We start from the raw sequence: 27,166 nt of genomic DNA on the forward strand, positions 1-27,166 counted from the left end.
TTTCTACGTAACAGTTGTGTTTGAAGTGTTTTATTTTTTTTATAGAGTTTGAAAGATTTTCAATTGTATTGTTTACACTATAAGCACTTTCTGCCTTTTTATTTTTATGTTTTTATTTATTCATTTACCTTCATTTACTTTCAGGTGAATTGGCCGGTCCAAATTGTCCCTAAGTGTGAATGAGCGAATGAGTTGTCTGTCCCTGTGTGCCCTGCGATTGGGTGGCAACCAGTTCAGGGTGTCCCCTGCCCACTGCCCGAAGATGGCTGGGATGGGCTCCAGCCCCCCCGCGACCCTAATGAGGATAAGCGGTACGGCTAATGAGATGAGATGAGATTTATTCATTTATCATTATTGTACAATAAAAATATAGTCGACATGCTGGCATTTTTATATTTGTATTTTCGGTACTTTGCTTCTTTTTTATTTGACTCTCTTTGCTTTGGGTCTGAAACAGTCGCAAGAGAAATATGTATACTTTACTGCATAAAGAAGGAAAGAGTATCTGATCGGTATCGATCGATACCACTAAGTATGTATCCTTTGGAGTGTAGCCCCGCCTCCTCTGGTCTTAAGCCTGTCGATTGGCTGTAGTAAATAGTTGCCTCGTGTCTACTCCTATTTGGTTTGGTCCCTAACGCGTGCGTGGCGGCGTGGTGCATCAAAAGGGTCTCACTCGCTCGTAAACACACATCTACCCAAAAGGAAAGTGAAAAAAGACGAGAGGGGGGGTTTAAATTTTATTTGGAACATTGGACGATAATTTTTGGAGAGGAAGAGTGAATGTAAATTTCAATAAGAGAAACATAAGTCAGCAAGATCAAGATCGTCTCAACTTGAGAGCAGCGTTGGAAAGTTCTGTCTATCATGGTAATATCATACGCTCTACAAGATGTATTTTTGCTCTTCTCTCCTTGTCTAACGCAAAATCTGTTTGACTCACTAACACCAACAAAACCCTGAAAAGTATTGTGCATGCATGTTGTTGTCTTGGATTCCAGCATGTTTTTCTTCTTATTTTACTAAGTAGTTTGCCATTTAAAACAGAGGTAAGCTAACCACTCTTAAACCCGACCTGCCTAACAAAAATGGACAAAATGTAATGTCTATAATAGTCAATATATACTCGAAATTTAAGTACTACTAATTTTTGTGTGCCAGCGTTGTCCCTACTGCCCCTTTGAGTATCTACTACAAAAATGCTATTACTGGAATTCTACAGAATAACTAAAAAACTGAATACAATGTTTAGTGCTTACAATAAAAGGACCCAATATATTACAGTTATCCATTGCTGTCTCGTGATTTACGTATCACAGCTCTCTCCTTCGCGGATTTCCATCGTGCATTGTGTTCAGCATTTTGATTGGCTACAGGAACAAGCTTTCTATTGCCAACAAAGTTGGACTTCTCGACCAGCTAGATTTGCTCTGCTTACTTTGGCGCTTCCTAGTCGCTCCCTGGTATTTTATAATGGAAATATATATGGTTTCAGTAGAGCCAAAGCCGAAGGTGAATGCCGTTTTCCATAATGTTACCACATCGGGGGCAAAGTGTCATGTAAAGTAGATTGTTTCCTTATTCCATACATTTGTGCCAAAAAACAGCAAGTTCTTTTTTTAAGAATAATTTGATAGAAAAAAAGTTATTTGTTTAAACATTTATTAAGTACAGTATTATATTTGTTAAATAAATACTTCAGCCTGTAAATTGGGTTTGTTCTTGGGTAATAAATAAACAATAAAATAAATAAAGGTTTTTACTTCACCAGGTTTCGACTATCTAGGACATTTTTAAATTGTAATCCCCTCAAAAAAATGAGAGATTACTGTGTTTGGTTTTCATTCTGGATAAAAAAACACACACACACACATATATATATATATATATATATATATATATATATATATATATATATATATATATACTACAAAAATAAAACTACAGTATTACTATAATACAGAAATGGTAAGAGAGAAATACGACAAAAATCCTACTACTGTTATACTACAAAAATACTACGAATATCCTACTACGGAAACACTGCAAAAACTACTCCAGAAATAATAGAAACATCCTACAACAGAAATACTACAAAAATCTTGCAAAAATACTACTACAGTAATGATACAAAACTAAATATTGAAATAAGTTTTAATTTATTGTTTTGCTTTCATTGGATGTGTTTCAAAACTGTTTTGATTAAATGAATCTAATTTGGGAAAAATACAAAAAAATATTTATACAACATTTAAATGTCTGCATGCATAAATAATCATAAACGAGAAAATGTGGATAGGTCTCCAAGACCAGCTCCTCAGTCAAATTCTTTTACCTAATTTGGCCCTTGACTCGTAAAGATTGCTCACCCCTGATTTGAACTGATATTTAACCCTTGGCGGCAGGACAATTATGACTGACATAATTAAGGCTATCAACAAGTGCGTCCGTAAAATTAAACTTGTTATTGTTTCAAATTCACCAGATCTTGCAATGAAACCGGAGGATGATGTTGTAAACATTTTGCATTACAGTTGTATAGAATATTTTTTTCCCCGAAAATATGTGTGTTAATTTAATTTCCTTTAACCCTAACCGTAAAAAAAAACATTTTACTCAATTTTGAAGATTTCCATTATTTGCAATTGATAGTTTATTGCAATATTTACTTTATTTTTAATGCTATTAAAAAGAAGCAATTAATTTGAATCCAGTTAATAGTATTAACAAACTTAAAATCCTCACTTAAATTCCTGCAATGATTGTGCTTCTTCTGCGCTAGGTGAGATCTTTTGCCATTCGTGCAAGACAAGTTCAACTAACCTTTTTTTACTGCAGTTGGTGTCATCGGCACAGTATGATTAGGAAGGTGTTATTGAGGTTCTGATATTTGCCACACTTGTGCATGTAAAATAGAGTCTCTTGTAAATTGGTAACAAAAGTTAGCATGACTTTATGCTGTAGTTTTGTTGCCATAATGTTTTTCTATAATGCTACTGTTCAATTGAATAACAGTTGAAGTGATGCTGGCAAACTGCTGGTCTGAGAAATGTTCAGTTATGTCGTGTTTGCCATTTGGGCTATGTGATAAAGTCCATGGGAAGCCTTTAGCTGCTTTTTAACTAATGTCAATCTTTATGAATGTAGGACCCTGTTGATGATGATGGATGAATGTTGACTCAGTCAATACCATTGACGTCTAAACTCATGGAAAATCTGTTCTAAATTAAGTGACATTGACGTTTTAGAAGTAAATTCTCCATTTTCAATCTAAGTAGTTTGAATTAAAGCTTTAACGGCAATATCCGATATGTTCATCACATTTTTGCCTTTAATTAATGAGGAAAAATGTGAGTTAAAGTCAAAACCATTTGATGAATTTTCAACAAAACTAAACCTCTCTTAGCCCATTGACGTCATGCAAAGTTCCTTCTTAGCCAGCATACTTAAATGGTGGACTGATGTCTGAATGAATATTGGGCACTAAATTCATAACTGATTTTCTTTAGTCCTTGTCATCATTGGCAGTGACTGGGTGAACAAATTGATGATTAAATGCTAATTTGTTTTAACAATTCTTCATGATTTTAGTACAGAGATTCACAACTGGTGGTGTGTTTTACTAGATGAGAAAATATACTTAAAGGGGTGGGCGATACTGTGTAAGTAAATAATCGGTGGTATTGATTAATTCCTATCCGATAATGATACTCTTCGCTTCGAAAATGTCATGCTCATTGAACATTTGAACCCTGCCTGTTCAACTGGTTAGTATTTACGATACAAACTGTTTATGTGCATGTGCATGTGTGCGTTTGTGTGTATTTCTGCCCCTCTGTATAAATCGTCATAAAACTTTGGCCATTCCTGTGTAGTTTGATTCCTAGCTGACTCAAGTAGTAGGGAAACCAGCAGAGGTGTAAGGCAGAGGTAGCAGTACCACAATACATCCTCATCAACTCAGCATTTCGAAAATGGGCACAGATTAATTTTTGGAGGAGAGAGGCTTGTTTGATGGGTCAGGCTTGCATGTGTTCTTTCCCTGGTTTGCCAGATCGTTTTCCTTCTTCAGAGATGATGTATCATCAAGTCAACATCAATCTTCAGGAACTAAAAGAGAAATTAGATCAACAGAAGCAGTGTATTAACTACAAACACCAGTATCTATCTATCTAAATAATCCTAGGCGGATTATATTACTGAATTACAGTAGGTGCCTATCTGGTGGAGGAGCCTAGCATGCAAGAAGCCCAAATCAAAAGGTTGTAGGGCTCGATAGCACGACGCCCCCTCCCACTCCCTCAACCAACTATCTACAGAGGCCCCAGCAGCACCTGAGCATGCCATTTAATGTATGTGGAACATTCTGAACTTGTTGCACTCTATATATCAGCACCATGTGGTAATAGCATAATGATCCTTTTTACCTACTGTTTTTTCTTTTATTTTCATTTAATGTACATTCGATCAGAGCCTTTCTTGAAAGCAGATTTTTATATTATGGAAGCATTCTGGTGGCTCCGAATCGGAATGAGAGAAGCTAACTGTTGTTATGTGTACTAGTTTTAAAACAAAAAGTACTACAAAGAAGTAGTCTATGTCACACTTTTTTTTGTGGCAAACTTCCCCTATGACGTTTGTTGCAGAAAATATTGAACTTGATCTAGCCTTGCCAGGAGTTCGGCCCCCCTAAACCTGTTATCCCAGAAATGCCCCTCTCTCATTTATAGTTACAGGCAGGCATTGTGACATAACACTTTTGCCCTCTCTTTTGTGTACGGAGCCCTTGACATTAGAAGCCTTATCACAAGTACACGAAAGCTCATAAAGCTGTGACAAAATATGATGGATTTTTTTTTCTTCTTTATGCATTAAGGCAGTGGTTCTCAACTGGTCTGATTTCAGGGCCCACCATTCGACCCTAATGACAAGCTGCAACAGAACTCAAGAAATCATTTCCATTTCTCAAATTTATCCAATATAGGATTGTGCAGTTTGGAGCAAGGACAGTAGAATGGATTTTCCACCAAAACTAGAATGACCAGCAAAATAAAAAAGACTTAAAGTACTGCATATACTTGCATATTTGCCTACATTGCATAGAAGCAAATAATAGCCAAATGTTAAAGGGAATTCATACCCCAATTAAAAAGTATTCCTGAACGACAATAATCTTTTAACTATATAGATAATAAAGATTAATATACTGGTTTAAAAAGATAAGAATATACTATTTTTAAACCATCTGCTGTACATTCCAGCTGTGCTGCAATGCCATACACTGGGGGTACCCATCTCCATATTTTGCAATCAATTCCTTTTTTGACTCGATCATTGTTATCACTGTTTTCCACTTTTCCTTCCCCTTCAATAACTTTCTTGGGACTCATTATGGGAAGAAAATGGAAAAAAAATCACAATAGAAAGAGCTGTGGTCCTTCTCAAACACTATGGGGACGGCGCCAATTGACTGAGCAGGAAGAAGCGATCAATCAGAGTATTATCGCCATTTACTGTTAAGGAGTGTAATTGACCATGTTTTTTTTCTTCTTCGCAATATTTTGCTAAGGCAGAGGCCTGCGACCCACTGAAAACAGGTCCGCCATCTACTCTTGGAACCCAACCCACCGGTTGAGAAACACTGCTTTAAGGAGTCACTGAACATTTGGCAGTAAATACCTTCCGAGTCATTTTGACCTTTCCACTGGACACACAAAATGTGAGAATACAGCAAAATACAGTTGGTAAAACGAAGCCTTTATCCCAACCATGTGGTCTCCATTCACGCTTGGCCACCACCCACAGGCTCAACCAATATAATCCTGTATCCGCTCACCCACCCACCATCCATTTTAAGAGTTGACCGCTCTCCAAAAGTCTGCCATTCTCCAAATAGCCTGGACATACAGTGCCATATGTTAGGATAGACTTTTTAATAACTCTTTTCAGCACACATACAAACTAAAAAGGAACACCCTCAAGTCACTAACTGCTCCCATAATGCATGTTTATTTTGCATGGCACTCACTTCCCCTTCCTATAATCCAGTTAAATAACATCCCACATGTTCTTGATCTGCTGTGAAGCCGATATTCGAGACAAGTTTCAAACTCCTCCCTCCTCGCCTTGTTTATGTACTAAATGGAGTGTGGCTTGAGTTGCAGCACATGTCTTCATGTGTTTTTTTTTCACATGGCGAGTGATTTGAAGGAGGCACGTGATGCTCTGATAGCCAAACAGGCCGTCTGCTCCAGTCCCTTCCCCTTAAACGAGTACAACGGCTGAAGGACTTTTAAACAACACCATTTTAATGTGTTATCGTGTGCAAATCTTCTCGGCAAGTGTCGCCCGCTTGTATCGTCACTATATTTTCAACCACTCACAGGAAAAATCTTTAAAACATACACTATAACATGTTTTTTCTGTACTATAGATATTGCCTTTCTATCATAATTTTCTTTTTGATCTTTAAAGTTTGTTTTTACATAATCATACCCGTCAACCCCCAAGGCTCCATGGAGGGATGTATTTTTCCTAACAAAGTAATCTTACACCTTATATCTTTTTTCTAATCCATAACAACATGATATAAATTACAAAATACACAAAAAAATATTTACAATTCAATTCCAACCAATTTAGACACAAGAGCCCCGAAAAACACGCAAACAAAATAAATTAAAAAGTGTAAAATATAAAGGAAAAGATCAACAGTCTTTACTTAAGATTGGCATTTAGAAAGGGGCTAAGGGACTGATTCATCTTCTTCTGTCACTGATAGAAAATACACTCTGCTTTGGCGCCATTAATATCAATAAAATAATTTAAAATTTGGCTCTTTTTCTGCTGTTTCCCCTCCCCACTCTGATGAAACATAGAGATGAAGCCACTACTAATGACCGGTCACAAGTGTCAAGACCGAGAGAGACAGAGGGAAAGCATCTTGAAGGGAACTGTGTATTCGGCTTCACTTCAAACTGTCAGAGCCATTTCGTCGGTGACCTACCCATCACTAGTTTGCGGCGAAAAAATGATACGGAATGGAGGCTACTACGGCAAATTCGTTTGATTTGCCGTTTATTGATATTAAATGAACACCGAATGATACCCACAATTGGCAAATTGCATCTTAAAATGCATAAAACCGTATGTACTTTGTACAGCAAAACCTACTAGTTGACAGTTATGCAAATTTATCCTGGGATTTTACATTTAATCCTGTTGCACACAATGTTCTTGTCAATGACAGAAAAGACAATTAAACTTATTTAATCTCTTAGACAGATAAACCGGCGCTGAACGGTGATGAGGACGGTGCGTGGCTGACCGAGAGGCAATCTCAATCCCAGGTTGCCCTCAGTTCAGATGGAGCCAACGATGAAGAACGGCCAGCCTGGGATTCCAAGATCCAGTATGTGTTGGCCCAGGTGGGCTTCAGCGTTGGCTTGGGCAATGTGTGGAGGTTCCCATATCTTTGCCACCAAAATGGAGGAGGTGATTTTCAATAAATGGATTCAGTTTTAAATTGAAGCAACTAACGGCAATGTATTGTATTTGTATATGTATATATATATATATATATGTATATATATATATATATATATATATATATATATATATATATATATATATATATATATATATATCCTTACATTTTAAATGTATAGCTCAACCCAGGCACCTTTGGGCAGTGGGCAGGGGACACAGACAGACAACTCACTCACTCATTCACAACTAGGGACAATTTGTGGGAGGAAACCGGAATGCCCGAAAGAAACCCACGCAAGTATGGGGAGAACATGCATACTCTGCACAGAAAGGCTGGTAGCTGGATTTGATCCCTTGACAGCGCGTTAAAAAAACAACAGCAAAGCTTTAAATAGTTTAGTAAATGAATTCGATTGGTATACTTAAATCTGTACTCACCAAAAGGATAAGAAATGTTTTCTACCTCCATTTCAGAGTTATAATTGAATAATGATAACAATAGCCCCCAGAATTTTGAGTCATGTGTTGTTCTACTGTTTTATGCCACAGCGCTCTCTGCTGTAGGATGATTTCACCCCGTTTTGTCAGACAATTAATTGCTTTGTCGAGCAAAAACAACTTGCTTTGAAGCTTTTTAACTTCCCCTTTTTTGGACGAGCTATAATGAAAAAGAAAGGTTTATGTATTTTGAATGTAACTGATATTTATTAAGTCTTACTTTTTGTTCTTGCGACTAAAACGGGTCGTGGGTAGGGGGGGAGAAAGCATATTATTTGTTTTGCTTTTACGTCACGCTATACGCAAAAAAGAATACTACCCGAAATCCTCCATAAAATGATCTAGAGATCTTTAGTCGCCCCTGGACAGCGTAAACAGGCCAAATCAAGTACTATTGATATTATTGTCCTGGAATCAATGCACCACTGCTCGATGTAAATGGCGCAGTCCTCTCACTCACCCGGCACCCTCGGCCACTCTCGAAGTGTATTCCTCTTTGTGTGTCTGACAGGCACACCTATTGCACATCTCCCTACCTGGCCTGCTGCTGCATCTTACCTGCCAGACAGAACAGGGACTAATCTAGGCGTGCGCCCTTATCAGGAGCTAAGTACAGTATAACAGGCAAACGGGAAGCGCGGTGTGGTGTGGAATATTTTTCAACAGAAAAGGACAATGGCCGGTGTCATTTGTGTGGTGAAATCCGCTACTGTGGTGTATTTACATCGACACAAGGAAAAAAGTCACCCTACAGCAGGGGTCTCCAACCTTTTTCAAGCTGAGGGCTCCTTTTTGTCTCTAATCAGTACAAAGGGCACCAAATTTTATATAAATTTCTAAAACAGCAACTGACAAAAAGCTAAAAGAGTAGCTTGATAGCTAGAAAGGTAAAAGGGTAAAAAACTAAAAGGGGGCTAGATAGCTATGTAAAATAGTAAAAAGCGGATGCGCTCACCACTAATCTACCGTGCCACCATTTATATAAACATAAATATATATAAAATTGAGAATCAACAATAAGAATTTTATAGTTTCCTGTCAGAGGTGGCCCAAAGGAAGGCCATTTTCAAAAAAAAAAAAAAATTATATATATATATATATATATATATATATATATACACAGTAAGACCTCGGTTATCGCGGTTAATGGGAACCAAAACCACCCGTGATAAGTGAAAGTCCGCGAAGTAGCGGTGCACCTTCAAAAAGAAAAAAAAAGATATATATATATTTTTAAATTATTATTTTTTAGACCCGGTTAATGGGGAACAAAAACACCCGCAAAAAGTAAAAATCGGTGCAGTGGTTAGCGCATGTGCGGCACAGTTCATGTCTTGGGAACCTCCTGTGTGGGTTCAAATCCAGCTCCGAACTTCTAGTGTGGAGTTTGTATGTTCTCCTCGTGCTTGCGTGGGTTTCCTCCGGGCACTCTGGTTTCCTCCCACATTCCAAAAACATGCATTTCAGGTGAATTGGCCGGTCCGAATTGTCCCTAGGTGTGAATGAGCGAGTGAGTTGTCTGTCCCTGTGTGCCCTGCGATTGGCTGGCAACCAATTCAGGGTGTCCCCTGCCCACTGCCCGATGATTGCTGGGATTGGCTCCAGCACCCCCGCGACCCTACTGAGGATAAGCGGTGTAGCTAATGAGATGATATATATATATATATAATATATATATATATATATATATATACAGTAAGACCTCGGTTATCGTGGTTAATGGGAACCAAAACCACCCGCGATAAGTGAAAGTCCGCGAAGTAGCGGCGCACCTTCAAAAAAACAAAAAAAAAAAACAAAACAAAAAAAAACAAAAAAAAAAAAATATATATATATATATATATATATATATATACATATATTTTACAATGTCTCGTAATAACAGTGAAGACATGCCACATTTCCAACTCTGACAAATTAATTCACAATAGAACTGCAGGATTGTCCTCAAACAGTCTGTTTTGGGGTTTGTCGAAGAGCCACCATTAAGCGCCGCCTTCCTCACGCCCCCTGGTTACCAAATTCAATTTTGCACGTTTGTATTACGCAAAACAGCCAACCAAAACCCACTCGCCATTTTAAAATAGTTTCCAGATATTTTTTCCGTCCTTTTCCGATTACGTAACAATCGGTTTGTTTTTGGAATCTAGTGTATTTCTTTTTCTTTTTTTTGCTGAGTTACAATGTTTGAGTCATCAATGTTTTATGACAGAAAAAAATGTAGTAGCCCTAAAAGTAACCAGCATGTATTTTATTTGCCTTCCTCTCAGGGGCCTTCATGCTGTTATATGTTTTTCTTCTGGTTGTGGTTGGTGTTCCCCTCTTCTTCATGGAGCTTGCAGCCGGCCAGAGCATTCGGCAGGGAAGCATCGGAGTGTGGAAGCACATTTCCCCAAAACTGGCTGGCATCGGCTACTCCAGCTGCTTGGTGAGAAGTTAGAGGCGTCGTTGAATGGATTCCCACATAGCTAATCTCCAACTTACGGCATGCAACAACAAAAATGTTTGGGTTTGAAGAGATTGAGCGGTTGGACTCGATCTCTTTTTCCACACAAGGCAGTATATCTTGCCTGTAAACGAGTCTTTCTCATAGACTGTGTAAAACTAAGAGTGGACACTGAGAATCTGTAACATGAGAGCTGTTGTGTAACACTTTCTCCCACCGACACTGAGCATGAACAAGAATCACTGTGTTCCTTAAGTTTGGATGTTTGTTTTCCAGCATTCTCAATTTGGAAATATTTTTATACCTAAACTGCTCAACTGTCACTGTTTACATTTTACTGTGAAAATTAATCATAGACCTGCAGCCTCAGAGATTATATAAAAATGACACTAAATATATCAAATGATGGAGGCGTGGTTTGGCATATCAAAAAGCTCCATGTTCTTTTTAGAAAACAAAACAAAAAGCAACAATATATTTTAATAGGCCTACAAAATAACATGAACACTTCATAGAATGCTGTTATTGGCCTTGTGAAGCAAAGTATCAATGTCTATGTGAGTGGTTTCCAATTTCTGGTTATGGGAGGCATTCATGGCCCACACAATAAACTAAATATTATTTTTATACAATATATTTTGGACATATATATTTCATATAATTACTCTAATGATTCCCAAATAATTGCTTTGAAAATTGTCGTCTTTAAACAGAGATTTTAGGGCTATTGAGTACAGGAATAGACACTTTTTACGAGGTCACTCAGTTTTTGACCTTCCCAGTATATTTTGAAATTAACTTGCTTACAGCAGCCTTGAAAAATGTTTATTGTTTTGGTGAATCACAACAAAAAAAAACAACACTTATTTCATTTTTTTTTAATTGTAATTTTTTTTATCTTGTGTTTAGAATGAAATAGTGTTGGGATTTCTAAGTGAAACAGTTGCAATTACCCCATATTTCCAAAAGGCGGCCAACATTAGCTCAATAAAATAAAAATCAGTCTCTTAAATTTCAAGATGCAACACTTTACTTTTTTGATTCCCGGTTGGAGGATTTGAAGCCCTGGATGACTGCTGAGATACGCAAACAACTAAAAGTACGGAACCTTGTCTTTAAATCTGGTGACAAGGAGGCGCTGAGATCAGCGAGGGCTAACCTGAACCGTGCTATCAGACTAGCAAAGCGAACGCACAGTCAAAAAATCCAGGAACGTTTCCTCAATACAACCAACACCAGGGATATGTGGAAAGGCATTCAGGCCATTACCAAATACAAGCCAACCACCGCCCCAGTGCAGGACACTAGCATGGACTTTCTGAATGACCTCAACAAATTCTTTGGAAGGTTCGAGGCACAAAACGGCACCACTGCAGCGAAAGCGGTTCCAAATCAGGACGAAAGAGCACTCCACCTGGACTCAACCGACGTGAGAAAGACCCTGAGAGGGGTCAACACAAGGAAGGCTCCAGGCCCGGACAACATTCCGGGGCGGGTACTTAGGGAGTGTGCGATCAGCTGGCTTGTGTACTAACAGACATTTTCAACACCTCGCTAGACCAAGCCAAAGTACCATCATGCTTCAAAATTGCCAACATCATCCCTGTGCCAAAGAAAAACCCCAGATCTTATCATTCAACGATTACCGGCCCGTTGCACTGACTCCTATTATAATGAAGTGCTTTGAGAGACTGGTTAAAGAGCACATCACCTCCAGTCTCCCCTCCTCATTCGACCCCTTTCAGTTTGCCTACCGGACAAACCACTCCACCAGGGATGCCATCTCCTCTGCGCTTCACCTGAGCCTGACACACCTAGAGGAGAAGAACACCCATGTGCGGATGCTGTTCCTGGACTTCAGTTCAGCATTCAACACCATCATCCCACAACATCTGGTAGACAAAATGAGACTCCTGGGTTTTAACACCCCCCTGCGGAACTGGCTGCTGGACTTCCTCAGTGACAGACCCCAATCAGTGCGGATAGGTCAGAACATCTCAGATGTCATCTACCTCAGCACGGGCTCCCCCCAAGGCTGTGTCCTGAGCCCCTTGCTGTTCACCTTGATGACACACGACTGCGTCCCTAGGTCCGCCACAAACCACATCGTGAAGTATGCTGACGACACAACAGTGGTGGGCCTCATTTGGGACGACAACGACCTGGCCTACAGAGAGGAGGTGGAGCAGTTGGTGGCCTGGTGCAGGGACAACAGCCTGGTCCTGAATGTTGACAAAACTAAAGAGATCATTGTCGACTTTAGGAAAAAACAGCCCAACCATGCCCCACTTTGCATCAACAACAAGGCTGTGGAGGTTGTCAGCAGTATCAAGTTCCTAGGGGTGCACATTACAAACAAACTCACCTGGTCCGTGAACACTGCATCACTGGTTAAGAGGGCACAGCAGCGCCTGTACTTCCTGCGGAGGATGAGGAGAGCCCACCTGCCCCCACCCTCCCTCATCACATTCTACAGGGGCACCATAGAGAGTATCCTGACCAGCTGTATCTCTGTGTGGTGTGGAGGCTGCAGCGCTACTGACTGGGGTAGTGTGAGGAGGGTAACGAGGACAGCAGAGAAAATAATCGGGACTACACTTCCCTCCATTCAGGACATTGACCAGAAGCGCTGCCTATCCCATGCTAAGAACATTATCGGGGACCCCTCTCACCCCCATCATGGACTGTTCACTCTGCTAGCCTCTGGGAAGAGGTACTGCAGTGTGCGGTGCAGGACCACCAGGTTCCGCAGTAGTCTAGTCCCCCTGGCCATTAGACTGTTAAATGGTCAATCTAACATATAGTTAACCTAAATCTTAACGGCTGCTAATCTGACTTTTTGCACTACTGGCAGTTCTTTATAGCTTGCCACTCCTTGCACATTTGCTCTCTGCACTATTGTACTTACAGCGTTATTGTTACAGTGTTAATGTTACTGTTTACCTGACTTGTTAACCTGAATGCCCATTTTGCACATCTGGTTAGCTACTCCTCTTGCACTATCGGCACTATGGTAAAATACTATACGTAGCCATAATACAATACAACTTTTACTTATATCTGTACATTCGAGGAAACTGTGCGGGTCAGATGTATCGACATTTCGTTCTGTATACACGTGTACTAGAATGACAATAAAGTAGATCTGAATCTGAAATATGGTCACAAACACACGCATTGATTGACAAAAACACAATTACTTTTTTTTTTTTTATTATATCAGTAAAAACACAACAATAACTTTCAAATAATCACATTAATATTTCAAAGTTAAAGTTTGAAATTGGAGAAATTTGGAGAAATTAAAACAAAGGATGAGAGATATATAAGATGTTTTTCGATAATGATAATAATTTGGGATCCATCCAAACAAGTGAGTAGGCTTAATCCGTCCAAATGCACCAGAACCGCAAATATTTCGGTAGCCCTAGTAGCAAAGGAAGTTAATCTACATATTTCTGGAAATATAAGTGGTTATGACTAATTTATGGGGTTCCTAACTGTCACAATAGGCCAAACATTGCTGAATATAATCAAACCACACCACTTACCGGATTAACAGTGGGTGCTTATCAAATGGGTATCTACAGGGTGTGTTCACAAAATCTGCTGCCTAAATGAAGGGCTGTGGCCTAACAATGACAATATCCTTACATTTTAAAATGCATATGTGCAAGTTTTTATTGGTAATCCTTGGGGAGTTTTCGTTTTCTTGCTGGAACAAAAGTTTTGCGCTGATACTGATTGCTATTTTCTCATCTTTATCTAAGCTTTTGTAAAGATTTATTTTCTTATAGTTCATTGTGCAGCTTAAAGGTGTGTTCAAAATTGATTCAGCAAGATAACATTGCGGGCCTCTTAACTATTACTATCAAGATAGATAGATAGATGGATAAATATAAAGAGTTCATTGTGGAGGTTAAAGGTGTGTTCAAAATTGATTCTGCAAGATATCATTGCGGGCCTCTTAACAATACACATATAAAGAGAATCAATACATTACATTCCTTCGTGGCAGTGGGGGTACACTTAGAAGAATATTTTTGTCACTTTATAGAACAAAAAAAAATCTATATTTTGGGTAGACGCGTTATGTAATGTGAAATATGAGGATACATGGCGCCTACAAGGCCATTTATTGTAATACATGTTTATCATAAAATGTTGTGATGCCTGTTCTTAGATGTAGCGTGGGATTATTGGCAATGCTCAACGCAATTTTTTTTATAATAAGTTCTGTTAATGGTAGTACATTATATCCATTGATGCAATCTATAAAGCTGTTTTACTTTCAGGTTTGCTTTTATGTGGCTCTGTACTACAATGTGATTATCGCCTGGAGCCTTTTCTACATGGGCAACTCCTTCCAGTATCCTCTGCCGTGGGAAAACTGTCCTGTTGATGTGTTTACCAATGAAACGGGTATAGTATCAAAACAACTCGAATAAATTCCTGTAATACGCTTTCAGATCTGGTGAATATTTTTTCTGCGTTGATCTACAGTAAAAGAATGTGCACAAAGTTCGGCAACATCCTATTTCTGGTTCCGGAAAGCTCTGAACATCTCAAATACTATCGAGGAATCCGGAGGCTTGAATTCCGTGATGACGGGTTGCTTATTAGCCGCTTGGACTATCGTGTCTTTGGCGATGATTAAAGGCATCAAGTCGTCGGCAAAGGTGAACGGGAGGAGGGTTTGCCACCTTCAATTATTTTCGGTCAGATTATCTATCCTGTATTCATGGCAAATTGTAACACTTTTCTTGATCAAATTTCAGGTGATGTACTTTTCTTCAGTTTTCCCCTATGTAGTGCTTTTCATTTTCCTCATCAGAGGCTTGACGTTGGACGGCGCCATCGAGGGAATCACGTACATGTTTTATCCTAAAGTAAGCAGCTAATTGTGTGAGATTTAAATATTTAGGGACCCCTCGCTAGTTCACGCTTTGGTTATCGCTGGTTCACTGCTTCCTGAATTTTCAATTGATTTGTCTTTTTAGTCATTGATATCAATGTTCCGAGCATTGTGTCTGAATAGACAGCTCACAGCAAATACTATCACGCGGGCAGATTAGGTAGGACTTTGTGTGTTGGGTGGGCATTAATGTCTGTGTGCACGACTGTGATAGGCTGGTGTATACTGTCAGTCAAAAAGCATGGCGACTGCACAGGTCTATGTGTTCACCCAAAACAAGCTGGGAAGCATGGGAACCCCCTAGCTTTTAGTGGCTCGTTAGATTAAAAAGGAATCATCATTTAAAAAAAAATTTAAAAAAAGACCAGCTCGGTAGCCTAGATGGTAGGGCGCCCGCTCCGAGACTGGGAGGTCGCTGGTTCAAGCCTTGGCCGAGTCATACAAGACTTACAACATTGGTACTCATTGCCTCCCTGCGTGGCGCTCGGCATTAAGGGTTGGAATTGGGGGGTTTGGTCACCTAATGAATCCCAACACAGCAGTTGGGTCTAAAAACCCGGCGCCGATCGAAGCCGACGCGTCACGTCGAGAGGTTCGCGTGTCAAATGATTTCCTGTATATATCATGTTTATGGTGTATACTGGCTGAATAAATACAATACAATACAATTAAATTGGATTCTGAGAAAAGTCACAAGAGCGCAAAGAAATGGTGATCCCCAGCACACAGTTATCGGGTACGGGAAACAACTGAAGCGGCATCCGGAGAAGCAATAGGGAATATCAAGGCTGCAGGTCTGATTTACTGCTATGGCTAGGCTAAAATCTCTCTTAAGCCAACCCTGCAGAGCCTGTATCTCACCAACGCCAAATTATCTACCCATTAAACAGATGAACTGGAGCTACAACCCATGTAAAATCGCTACATTTGGGACGGTTGTATTTTAATGATCACGGAGACCTTTCAAGTCGAGGTTACCTGATGCTAGCGTGCAGCTAGCCAGCCGCTCTTCAAATCGCTTTCTTACTCTGAAAGTAGAAGCCCCCCAATTTCGTTACACTTGTGTGTGATGACAATAATGACCATTCATTCGATTCTGTGTTTTATTGTAGTTCTGTAGTTGTTATACTGTTACAGTTGTTTACTCTTAATTGGTAAAGACGTCGTCTCAAGGTAAGTTTCTGCTACTTTGCGGATTGTCACCCTTCGGGGGGGGTTCTGGTCCCTTTTAACCGCGATAACTGAGGGATTACTATGCCTGCATTCAAATGAGACTAAGCTTATCTTGTGTTTTTTGCTTTTTATCAGCTAGAGATTTGGGGCAACATGCAGGTATGGCGGCAGGCCGCAACGCAGGTGTTTTTCGCCCTGGGACTGGGCTATGGCTCGGTGATCGCATATTCCTCCTACAACCCGGTCCAAAACAACTGCCACAGGGATGCCCTGCTAGTTTCGGGCATCAACTTCATGACGTCAGTCCTGGCCTCACTCGTTGTCTTCGTTATTTTGGGCTTCAGGGCCAAAAACATCGCAAAGGCCTGTGTGGCTGAGTATGTATAAAAGTCTATTGTATATCAGCATCGGTGTGTGAAAAAGATAATCCATCCACATTTAATGATAAATATCAGACTTAGATAGTGATACCGTGACTGAAGTTTGTGACCATTTATGGGCTCAATTGTACTCATTACCCTGTTCGTGACTCTTGACCTTTTGTAAGCTTTTAACCTTCGCTACTTAAGTACATGAGTAGCATCCATGAATACTTCTGCATACATGAGTGCATTTCGTGTTATATCACGTGTCCTCTTTTGTGCATAGGAGATCAAGTTGCATATAAGTCACATTTAGTTGGAAAACACATTGCATTTCACCCCAAAAATTGGAAATAAGCATTAAGCCTTGCAGTGTGAACCTAGACTTAGAGTCTCAGTAGTTTGTATTCTTTCTTGTAATTCTTCGCATTAATTTTGCATAACAGAACTCAGCGACATCTAGTGTTTAAATAATAAGCATCATATTAAAGCGGGGGCCTCAAACTGTCATCCCGAGGACTGAATTTGGCTCCTGGGCCGCAAGTTTGAGATCCTGTTCTATACGTTCTGATTCTGTTTAGTTTACACCATCAAATTGTTTAAACTCAGTTTTGAGTACTGCCTTCTCTTTTATATACACTTGAATGGGGTCACAGATTCTAATTAGTGCTTGTCATCGCAAGTAATATTTATTTGTTACTCTTAAATGTACACAAAAATCTCAATGACATCCAAATGTTCCCCTCTTATGTCAAGTGTTTTGATTTCCAGAAATGTTGGACTTCTGAGCAGTGCGTGGCTCCAACAGACGGACAGCGGCATGTGGCCTAAGTTCAATGTGAGCGAGCCCACCTCCGTGACCATCTCGGACTACAGAGAGTGGTACGGCCGCTACGGCACCTCGCTGCATCTCAACATCACTGACTGCAATCTGGAGAAGGAGATGAACAAGGTAGGTGACATCGGGTAGCACTTAAAACGCGTTCCAAAAACATTTTGAAAAGTTTTATGGAGAGAGGAATCCTTCACAAATTGGATGGGGGGTGGGCTGTGACAGGAACATCTCGAAATCCTGGTTCCCAGGAATCCTTCATTTTCTGTAAAATGTGCAGCGCAGCGAGATGAAACCGCAGGTGTGCGCAAGGTTTCCAGGAAAGGCTGTAGCAAGCAAGCTGTTGGACAAGTGAGCAGGAAAACTAAATAAACAGTTGGTCATTTATCTAGGAACCTACACTTTACATAGAATGACATACTTTGGGGTCTTCAGCCTTGAGGAGTAACAAAATACTTGTAATGGGGTTACATAATAAGGATAAAAAATGTGATTGTATTCCATTACAGTTACACAAGAGAAAAAGTTATCAAATTGCAGTTATATTTAGTTAAAAGAAGGTGTAAAGGACCACATTACTCCTTGTGTTTGTTTTGTTTGAGTAAAACTAACTAAATCTGTCTTGTTACGTCTTGAGAAAAATCAAAGTTTAAATGACTAAATAATGCTTCTTTTTATGTGTGCTTAAAATAGTTGCGAGTGTTGTTGTGTGTATGGACTGTGTGGACTTGGATGAATTTTGTCCTTGAGTGGACACCATAGGTCTAAAAGAGGGAGGTGAACCCACAGGTATTGGTAAATAGCAATCTGCATTGTTTGAGCCTGAGCCACAAAAGGTTTGTTCTACAGGCTCTAGCTTAAATGTTCATGATCTTTTCTTCTGTCACAGTACCTTTTCATGCAAATTAGGTAAACATTTCAGCTGGAGCCTAAAGGACAAACCTTTTTGGCTGAGGCTCAAACAAAGCTACAGAAGGATTACTTTACAGATAAATGTTTTCCTTAAAAGTATATACATATACATAATGCACCAGTAGACGAACCGTGTCTGTCATCATTTCAATCACTGACATGGGGGAGACACAGAGATTAGGCTTACACGCCATGTGCGCACGCATTTTAGTAGCATCCTTATCTGTTGCGCAGATTGTAAAACTCATCCACCACTGCATGTTTTTCACACTTCTTTTTACCTGCATTTTATTTCTCCTTCAATGTAGCACTCGCATACCTGTCAACCTCCAGGGCTCCATGCCCTTACAAACTGTCGTATTTTCCCTTACGAAATACAATATAATCTTACACCATATTTTTTTCAAACATGTTTATTTATGTAGTTTAACATGTTATATTGTACATGTGGTTCGTTATATCATATATATTGTTAATTAACATTTTGTTGTGAGATACTGAGTTGCTTGACATGAATGATGTTTATTATAAAAAAAAGTTAAAAAAATTAACTAGCTTGGACGTTCACTGTAGAAGGAAAAAATACATGCAAATATAATTAAGTAGAATAATACATTTTCTTCTTCAAATTATTAATTCATTTTCCGCATTAAATTATTGTTCGTAATATACTGATTAAAGGGATAACCACAAACCTGTCTTTTTTCATTTTCTCCCTTTATACTTCCTTTTTTTCTTAACTTCTTTATACAACATAATAATTCGTAATATAATGCATCAAAGCAGGTGAGGCATTTGAGGGCCGGCTCTCTTTAATGAGTTGAGCCGAAAAAGCCGGTTCTCTAAAAAGAGACGGACTTCCTTTCACTACATAACTACCACATGAAATCCGAGGAGGCAGGCACAGTAGCATCAAACCGCTCGCTTCGTTTGCAACGATAAAAAAACGATACCGAGATAGAGGCTACCGCGGCAAACTCGTTTGAATTGATTGATTTGCCGTTTCGTGAATAGTCGGTGTATACCGGATGGTACCCATGATTGACAAATTTGTGTTTTTACGTACAGATTTTCTTGTATGTCGTACATGTCTTAAAATGCATAATAACTGTACTTAGTACGGCAAAAACGTACAGGTTGACAGGTATGCACTCGTTTTTATTGAATTGGCGCAAGCCTGCCGTTTCGTGAGGCTGTCTAAATACATGTGCATTTCAGGCAGCGCAGTTGCAGGATCGTGATGCGTTCATTTAGTAAATTTAACTGGTTGTCTTCGTTTTGTATTTTGCAATGAAATGTTGTTCAAAATCTACTATACGATCACTGTCCTGTTATTTTGTGAGAATGTTTTACTTTATGTTCATAATAGTTGTAAATAAGCAGACCTGTATGACCGCTTACCCCACAGGCGCGCATGCATCGTAACAACACCTGCCAATCTGAAATGAATGGACAGCCTAGTAAATCTGATTATTGTCAAGAGGTTTGGCATCCCCACTTCAAGTAAAACTTGATCTTTGACACAAGACAATCCAGAGTTTGTTGAAAACTTTGTGCGTTTAAAACAGAAGGGGAATACTAATGTGCTTTTGATGTGAACTAAAACAGAGCATACCTTGTCTGCCATGTGAAAGAAAAAGTTGAATTCTTGCTGAATAAGCTATTCTACGTGGCTAAAATCTGAGCACTTCTTGTAGGACTGCAAGCAACTACCTGACATTAGTTTCCTCCAATTCTTTTCAAGTTTACATTGTTCATTTATCTGGAACAAAATGTAGTCATTGTATTTGTTTTGTCTTTTTTAGCATATTTGGAATTGGAGTAATCCAAAAGTAATTGAAAATAATCAAGTTACATTACCGAAATTTTATGTTATTGGGATTACGTTACTGATTACATTTTTTAACAAGTAATTTGTAACTGTATCGGATTACATTTTCTAAGTAACCCTGATGGTCTTTTCGCCAGATATCGTTGCTGATAGCCGCAAAAAGATGTTTTGATGTCATTTAGAGTACACATTTTCAGACTTGGTGACGTAAACGATTGACCAGAATCTGTTCTTTTTGGAGTGTGTGTATTTATATGATTTTGTCATGTCTGTTTGCTTGTGTGTGTGCTCAGGGAGTGGAAGGGACAGGCCTGGCTTTCATAGCCTTCACTGAGGTGATGGCTCTGTTCCCAGCCAGCCCCTTCTGGTCGGTTCTATTCTTCCTCATGCTGCTCAACCTGGGCATGAGCACCATGTTTGGGACCATGCAGGGAATCCTTACGCCACTCATGGACAATTTTCCGCTGCTTGGACGCCATCGCACCTTACTCACTGGTACATTTGGATGCAAACGTGTCCTTTTTCCGTAGGCCCAGGTGTCAGGGTTTCTTCCCTGTTTTTGCCTTTTAGTCAGCAGCTGCGCTCTGGGAGTCCTGCTCGGACTTCTGTTCACTCAGCGTTCGGGGAACTACTTTGTGGCCATGTTTGATGACTACTCAGCCACGCTGCCCCTAGTCATTGTCGTCATCTTTGAAACCATCAGCGTCTCTTGGGTTTATGGAACTGATCGGTGAGTAATTGAAAACTCATTGAATAATTCGTCTACAGTGCATATGTGAGATGTTTCATGAAAAAAGGGCAATTCAGGCGCCGCAATTTACACCAAAAAGACATTTCATTTTCCCTGGATTTAGACAAACAGACAAACAATTTACAAAAGAGATTAGAATTTTTTTTTTTTCAATTTCAAATCCTAAATGTCAACGTAGGGAGACATTGTATGCAACGAAATTAGACTTGATTTAGAATTAGACCAGGGTAAATAAGTTCTGCATTCATATAGCGCTTTTCGAGTCAATGAAGACCTCCCAAAGCGCTTTACAATGTGCTTCATCCTTTCCCTTTTACACACACTAACTAATATAGTAGCATCAGCCATGCAAGGCTACCAGCTCACTATTAAGTGCCTTGCCAAGGACACTTCGACATATAACTTGGAGAAATCGAACCTGCGATCTCTTGATCTCAAGGCGAGCGATTTACCTCCTGAGCTACCTCCACTGATGAACACTGCTCTAAACTGGGGCTGAGGACCAGGACCACCTAATGTGGCCGACGGAACAATGAATTCCAGTGTCCACCAGACGACCCTGAAAAATGTCCAGCCATCGGTTTCTGCCCTCCAACTCAAGTGGTCATGCAGGTGGACAACGATCCTAAACACACCAGCAAGTCTACCTCTGAATGCCTCAAAGAAAACATTAATTAAAGTTCTCAAATGGCCATGTCAAAGTCCTGATTTATATCCAATTGAGATGCAGTGGTGAGACTGTAAACAGGCAATTCATGCTAAAAAAAAGGCCTCCGATATAGTAGATTTGAAACAATTTTGCAAAGAAGAGTGGGCCAAAATTCCTACACAATGTTGTAAACGACTTATTACCAATTATTAAAGGTCTGATTTCTATTATCGCTGCCAGTGGTGGTTCAACTCGCTCTTATGTTCAGGGGTAAATACGTTATAGAAACTTTAAAGGGAAAAACAATACAATGCCAGGATCAATAGGCAAAAATGTAGTCCGTAGAGACAAGTTGTTATAATACAATGAAGTGTAGTGTGATACCATTTAGCAGCAACAAAATAAGCTGGGGGTACCCATTTTTCAATGTAATATATTGAAAAATGGATGGGAATTTTGGCCCACTTTTCTTTGCAAAATTGTTTCAAATCTGCTATATTGGAGGCTTTTTTTTAGCATTAACTGCCCGTTTACAGTCTCACCACTGCATCTCAATTGGATATAAATCAGGACTTTGACATGGCCACTTGAGAACTTTAATTAATATTTTTTTTGAGATATATTTTTCACAGTTTTGGGCACTACTTTAGGGTGGTTAATGGCCCTAGGGAAGAAACTCTCCCTGACCCTCATTGTCCTTGTTTTAAGAGACTAGTAGTGACTACCAGAGGGACAAGGTCAAAGATGTGGTGGCCAAGGTGAGAAGAGTCATTTTTAATGTTGATGGCTCTGCTTTGGTATTGCAAGCCGGCAATATCTCCCAGACTGGGCAGAGAACAGTCAAATATTTTCTGGGCTGTATTAATTATGAAATGAAATGAAATGAAATGATCTGCATTTATATAGCGCTTTTCAAGTCAAGACTTCCCAAAGCGCTTTACAGCGTGCTTCACATTTCCCAACAGCGGCCGTGCAGCCATGTAAGGCGCTAACCTGCTTATTGGGGGTATTAGGGGTTCAGTGTCTTACCCAAGGACACTTCGACATGTAACCCGAGGAGCTGGGATTCGAACTGCGATCTCTTGATCCCAAGACAAGTGCTCTACCTCCTGTATGTTTTTTCTGTCTGTTTATTTCTGAGATTATTTGATGAGCAGGGTTGTGTTTTTTGAGTGAAACTCTTTGCCTATGTAAAAACATCCATTCAGCTGTCATTCTGTCTATCCGTCTGACCATTCATCCATCTCAGGAGATTGAAAATAAATGGAAAAAACATTTCTGCATATGACAACTTTCTAGGACCTATCGGGAAAAATCTTCAAACCCCAACACATTTGTTTTCACATTTAGATAGCCCTGATAATAAAAGAACCATTAATATTTTCCATGGTGCAATAAGGAAAAAAAGCAAACAACACATTTTAAAAATATTTCATAATCAAAATCTATAACAATGTGATTCCCAAGTGCCAGACATGCATACGAGAGGGATCTGCTATATTTGGAATGTTACTTTGGTGTAAAAACTAAATAAAAATGAATAAAAAAATTAAACCAAATGACAAAAAGAAAACGGGACAAAAGAAAGAAAAAAATGGAAAAATCAACAACTATCACAAATTATTTTGATGGAAATAATCAAAAAACATCATCAAACATGAGCAACAACAGATGCAGTCTTCGGGGTACTAAGGGGTTGCACACATTTTAATTTAACAAGCGCATTTTTTCTGTATTTGACTGGATTATTTGAAATGTAATCGAGGTTGTGTGTGGTTCTCAATTGCAGTTTCCTAGACGATATTGAAGACATGCTCAAATGGCGCCCCCCAGTGATTTATAAATACCTCTGGAAATACGTCTGCTTGCTGGCTATGATGGGACTTCTGGCTGCCAGTTTGTTACGAATGGTCTTTAAAAGCCCCACATACACAGCTTGGAATGAAAGCACGGTAAGATTGTTTAACTGCTGCAACATATTTAGGCCTTACTTGGAGGGGTCACATTTTGAAGACCACGGGGGTGGCAAAGCATAACCATATTTGATTCAAAAACTATTCATCTTCATCTGGTCAGGGATCTGAGATGACATTGGAGTACCCGGGCTGGGCTCTGGCTATGATTGTCGCGCTCATTGTTCTGGCCAGCTTGCCGGTCCCCATTGGTTACATCCATTCCACATTGCAGCAGCGCAGACGGCATGGAACTGATGCCGAGAAGGACGAGGACAAGGTGGTTCATCGTGACTTGTACAACAAGTGCAGCTCGGTGGAGCTGCTAGACATCAACTCCCATCAAGATACCCCAGACGAAGACCGTGTGCATCCCAGGACCACCTTCCTTCCGATGGGTGGCGAGCACTATCACCTCCTGCCCCAACAAGAGGACGAAGAGGACGATGAGGAGGAGCACGACACTGGGGTGTGACGATCTCGATCTCTGTCAGGTTTAAAATTGTGTCTTCAAACTGGGACAAGACGAGACACTGAGAAAGGGGACAGCAATAAGGGAGGACTGCAATTAACTAGATCGGTATTTAAGTCTCAGAGCAATGAGGTGTCACTGCTGAAGGGACAACCAGGTGGAATATCATCAATCTAAAACAGGGGCGTCAAACTAATTTTCACTGAGGGCCACATAGGTGTAATGACTGCCTTCAGACGACCTTGATATAACATAAATGAAACTATATGGTATGTAAACTAAATGTTACATCTTTACTCTTCTGTAAATGAAATAAATGTGACCTTATTACCCATTGAAGCTACAAACATTACAGTTGCATTGAAAACCAAATAGCTACAATTACAGGTTTGTAATACTGTATGTTAAATGTGGAACACAGGACATGAAAACGTAAGGCTGCAATCATGACTTTAAGTCAAGAGATGGCGGCAGAGTAACACATGAATTGCGTGCATTTCTTAGACCACTCGAATAAACTCTTCTTTTTTGTCTTTTTGGGGGTTTGCTCTGCCCAAACAAGCCTGAAAAGCGTAAAATAAAGGTAGGTACAATGGAAAATAAAGCTAAGGTCTCTTAGAACGTAGTCAGGCATCGTTAACACATACTTAATAGAGAAAATATTTAACCTTCAACTTTTTAAGGACACCTCAAACTACACACCCCACCTTTAAACACTAAATACTACAAAAATGACAACCTTTTGGACATTTTTGGGAACATTTCTCAATTTCACTCATTTGCATTTATAAGGAAAAACTGCCGTGTTGTGGGTTGTTCTTCAATTGTCCACTTCATAGCAAAGATGTGTTCCTGCGGTAACAACAGGGTTACAGTACTTCAGTAGTTTTCTTTTGTTAGTCATGTACAATGTATATATGCTTTTTGTTATGTTTTTTGATTTTATTTCAACTGTAGAGTATGATTGGGTTTTTTTTATTATTAATTTTTGAAATGTTGTTTATTTCTTATATGTGACTTATAAAACCGTTATTATGAGTACAGTAAGAAATGTGCAGTTCCTGAAGTTGCTTGTCAAATTCAATGCATCAGTATCCTTTAGGGGACATTGTGTAATATTAATCATCTCCTCGTCATTAAGAAAAACAATTAATAAAAAAAAACAATAATGGTTTGAATAATGAGCAAAAATGAATGAACTAGCATATAAACGTGCTTTTTTTTAAAATGCTCACAGGGCAAGAAATTTGCATTTATTTTACATAACATGAGTCTCACCTGGAGGGAGCTGATATAATTATCCGCCATCTTGCTACTGTGGGGAAAAAATGTGCACTTTGGTTACTTTAAGTCTCCGCAGTTTGTGTTCTTCTGTGTGCTTTTTTTTTTGCACTGTACCGTGACAACTAGTGGTCAAATAAGACACACTGTCCCCTTAAAGGTTTTTAAAATGTAGCACCATCTAAGAGTGAAATAAATGTTAAAAAAAGCCACTTATTGTTTTTCAATACTGACCAAGAAAATTGTCACATCTACATTTGTTTGTAATATGGTCGTAGATCTACACATGCATTTTAATTACATAGGAAACAGCCCTGGTGGTTCCTTTAACCGGTTTTAGACCCAATGGGTGAAATGAGGCTCACTCTCTGCAGTTGGGTCCTTTCCCGGTAGAAAGTCGGTGGCTCCTGTGATGTTGTTTGTCACACTTTAGATTGTGATAGAAAGCGTTTTCTCATTTTTCCTATTAGCTTCTCTGAATTTACCTCAGTGATTGATAGCCTGCGCATGTTGGGCTGCACACTCCACGTATGCAAATGATAATCTCGCAAAAATTCTCTGAGACAAAACAGTGCACTTGCTTCTCCACGCATGTACATTTGCTGCATTCTATTAGTTCAACGCTAGGTTGCACTATTTTTTTACACTTTATAGCTTTACGCTAGTACAGTATGTTATTGTTCGTTTCCCTCTATTGGCAAGTTGACAAAATCTAAAGCAGATTTTTGGTTCAATTTGGTTGTAATGTGTACTAGCCTGAATTGATTTTTAATTTTTTTGTTTAGGTTGAACATTTTCTCAAGAATTTTCCAATAATTGATATAGATAGTGAAAGTTGTATAAACGTAAAAAATGGTTCTTTTTGAAGCAATTTGTTTTAATTTTATTTTAGCAACATTGTTTATGATAACGTTTTTTTGTTGTTGTTTGTCTGTTTTTAACATTGGATTTAAGGCAGTGAAATGAGTCTGGCATTGTGCAGTATACAGTAGTCCTCTTAGTAGTGCGAATATTTGCTCGCCCTGATTTGCACCACGTTTCGTACAAGCTTTATGCTCTTCATGCAACCGGAGCCAGACTGTCACAGCAACCTTATAAAAATCAACATTCTGCCAATTGTTATCAAGGCAAACACCATGCACTTCATTTTTAATTTGCTTTGGAACAGCATCACCAAATAAAAATGACATGGTGACCACCCAAAGTAACGATCTCGTCTAAACGTACACATTTTCTCTGCTCAATGGCAAGGATCGTCATTATTAATTAGTGCATACATTTATTAATTCATTTTGAAAACTTTTGGTTCGGAAATGGCATCAAGCTTGGAGAAAAAAAACGAAATCATTTCCTATGCATGGATTTTTTTGTATGACAATTTGACTCCTAGGTTTTTATGTTTCATACTCTGATTTCAGACTTGGTTTTACTGAGTGGTTGGGAATACCAGAGGAGAACTTTAAAGATAATATGCTGATGACAGTTATTAGATGTAATAACTTGACTGCAACTATGGTTTTTACTTGTATGCTGATTGAAAGCCCTTACAATAAATTTGTTAGCTTTTGTATTGATTTCGATTTTCTTAACCATTCTTGATGGCA

The 27,166-nt window shown here is 39.2% G+C and overlaps 1 protein-coding gene across 1 annotated transcript; it reads left to right on the forward strand.

Moving 5' to 3' along the window:
• The first annotated feature begins 627 nt into the window (after nt 1-627).
• Nucleotides 628-25,774, forward strand: slc6a16a (solute carrier family 6 member 16a). Its single transcript, XM_088333103.1, has 12 exons — nt 628-870; nt 7,281-7,494; nt 10,257-10,414; nt 14,728-14,854; nt 14,936-15,111; nt 15,211-15,321; nt 16,656-16,897; nt 17,654-17,834; nt 20,751-20,952; nt 21,028-21,187; nt 23,647-23,809; nt 23,934-25,774. Exons 1-12 carry the CDS (start codon nt 868-870, stop codon nt 24,282-24,284), a joined length of 2,088 nt encoding a protein of 695 aa, XP_088189229.1. The 5' UTR covers nt 628-867; the 3' UTR covers nt 24,285-25,774.
• Nucleotides 25,775-27,166: the final 1,392 nt, after the last annotated feature.

Source organism: Urocampus carinirostris, chromosome 1 (genome assembly GCF_059441175.1).
Source record: "Urocampus carinirostris isolate Australia breed hairy pipefish chromosome 1, RoL_Ucar_1.0, whole genome shotgun sequence".
Taxonomy (NCBI): domain Eukaryota; kingdom Metazoa; phylum Chordata; class Actinopteri; order Syngnathiformes; family Syngnathidae; genus Urocampus; species Urocampus carinirostris.

Coding starts and splice junctions, on each gene's coding strand:
- slc6a16a (XM_088333103.1), top strand. Junction 15,112..15,210: donor GCATCAAGTCGTCGGCAAAG/GTGAACGGGAGG, acceptor ATCAAATTTCAG/GTGATGTACTTTTCTTCAGT. Junction 16,898..17,653: donor GCAAAGGCCTGTGTGGCTGA/GTATGTATAAAA, acceptor TTTGATTTCCAG/AAATGTTGGACTTCTGAGCA.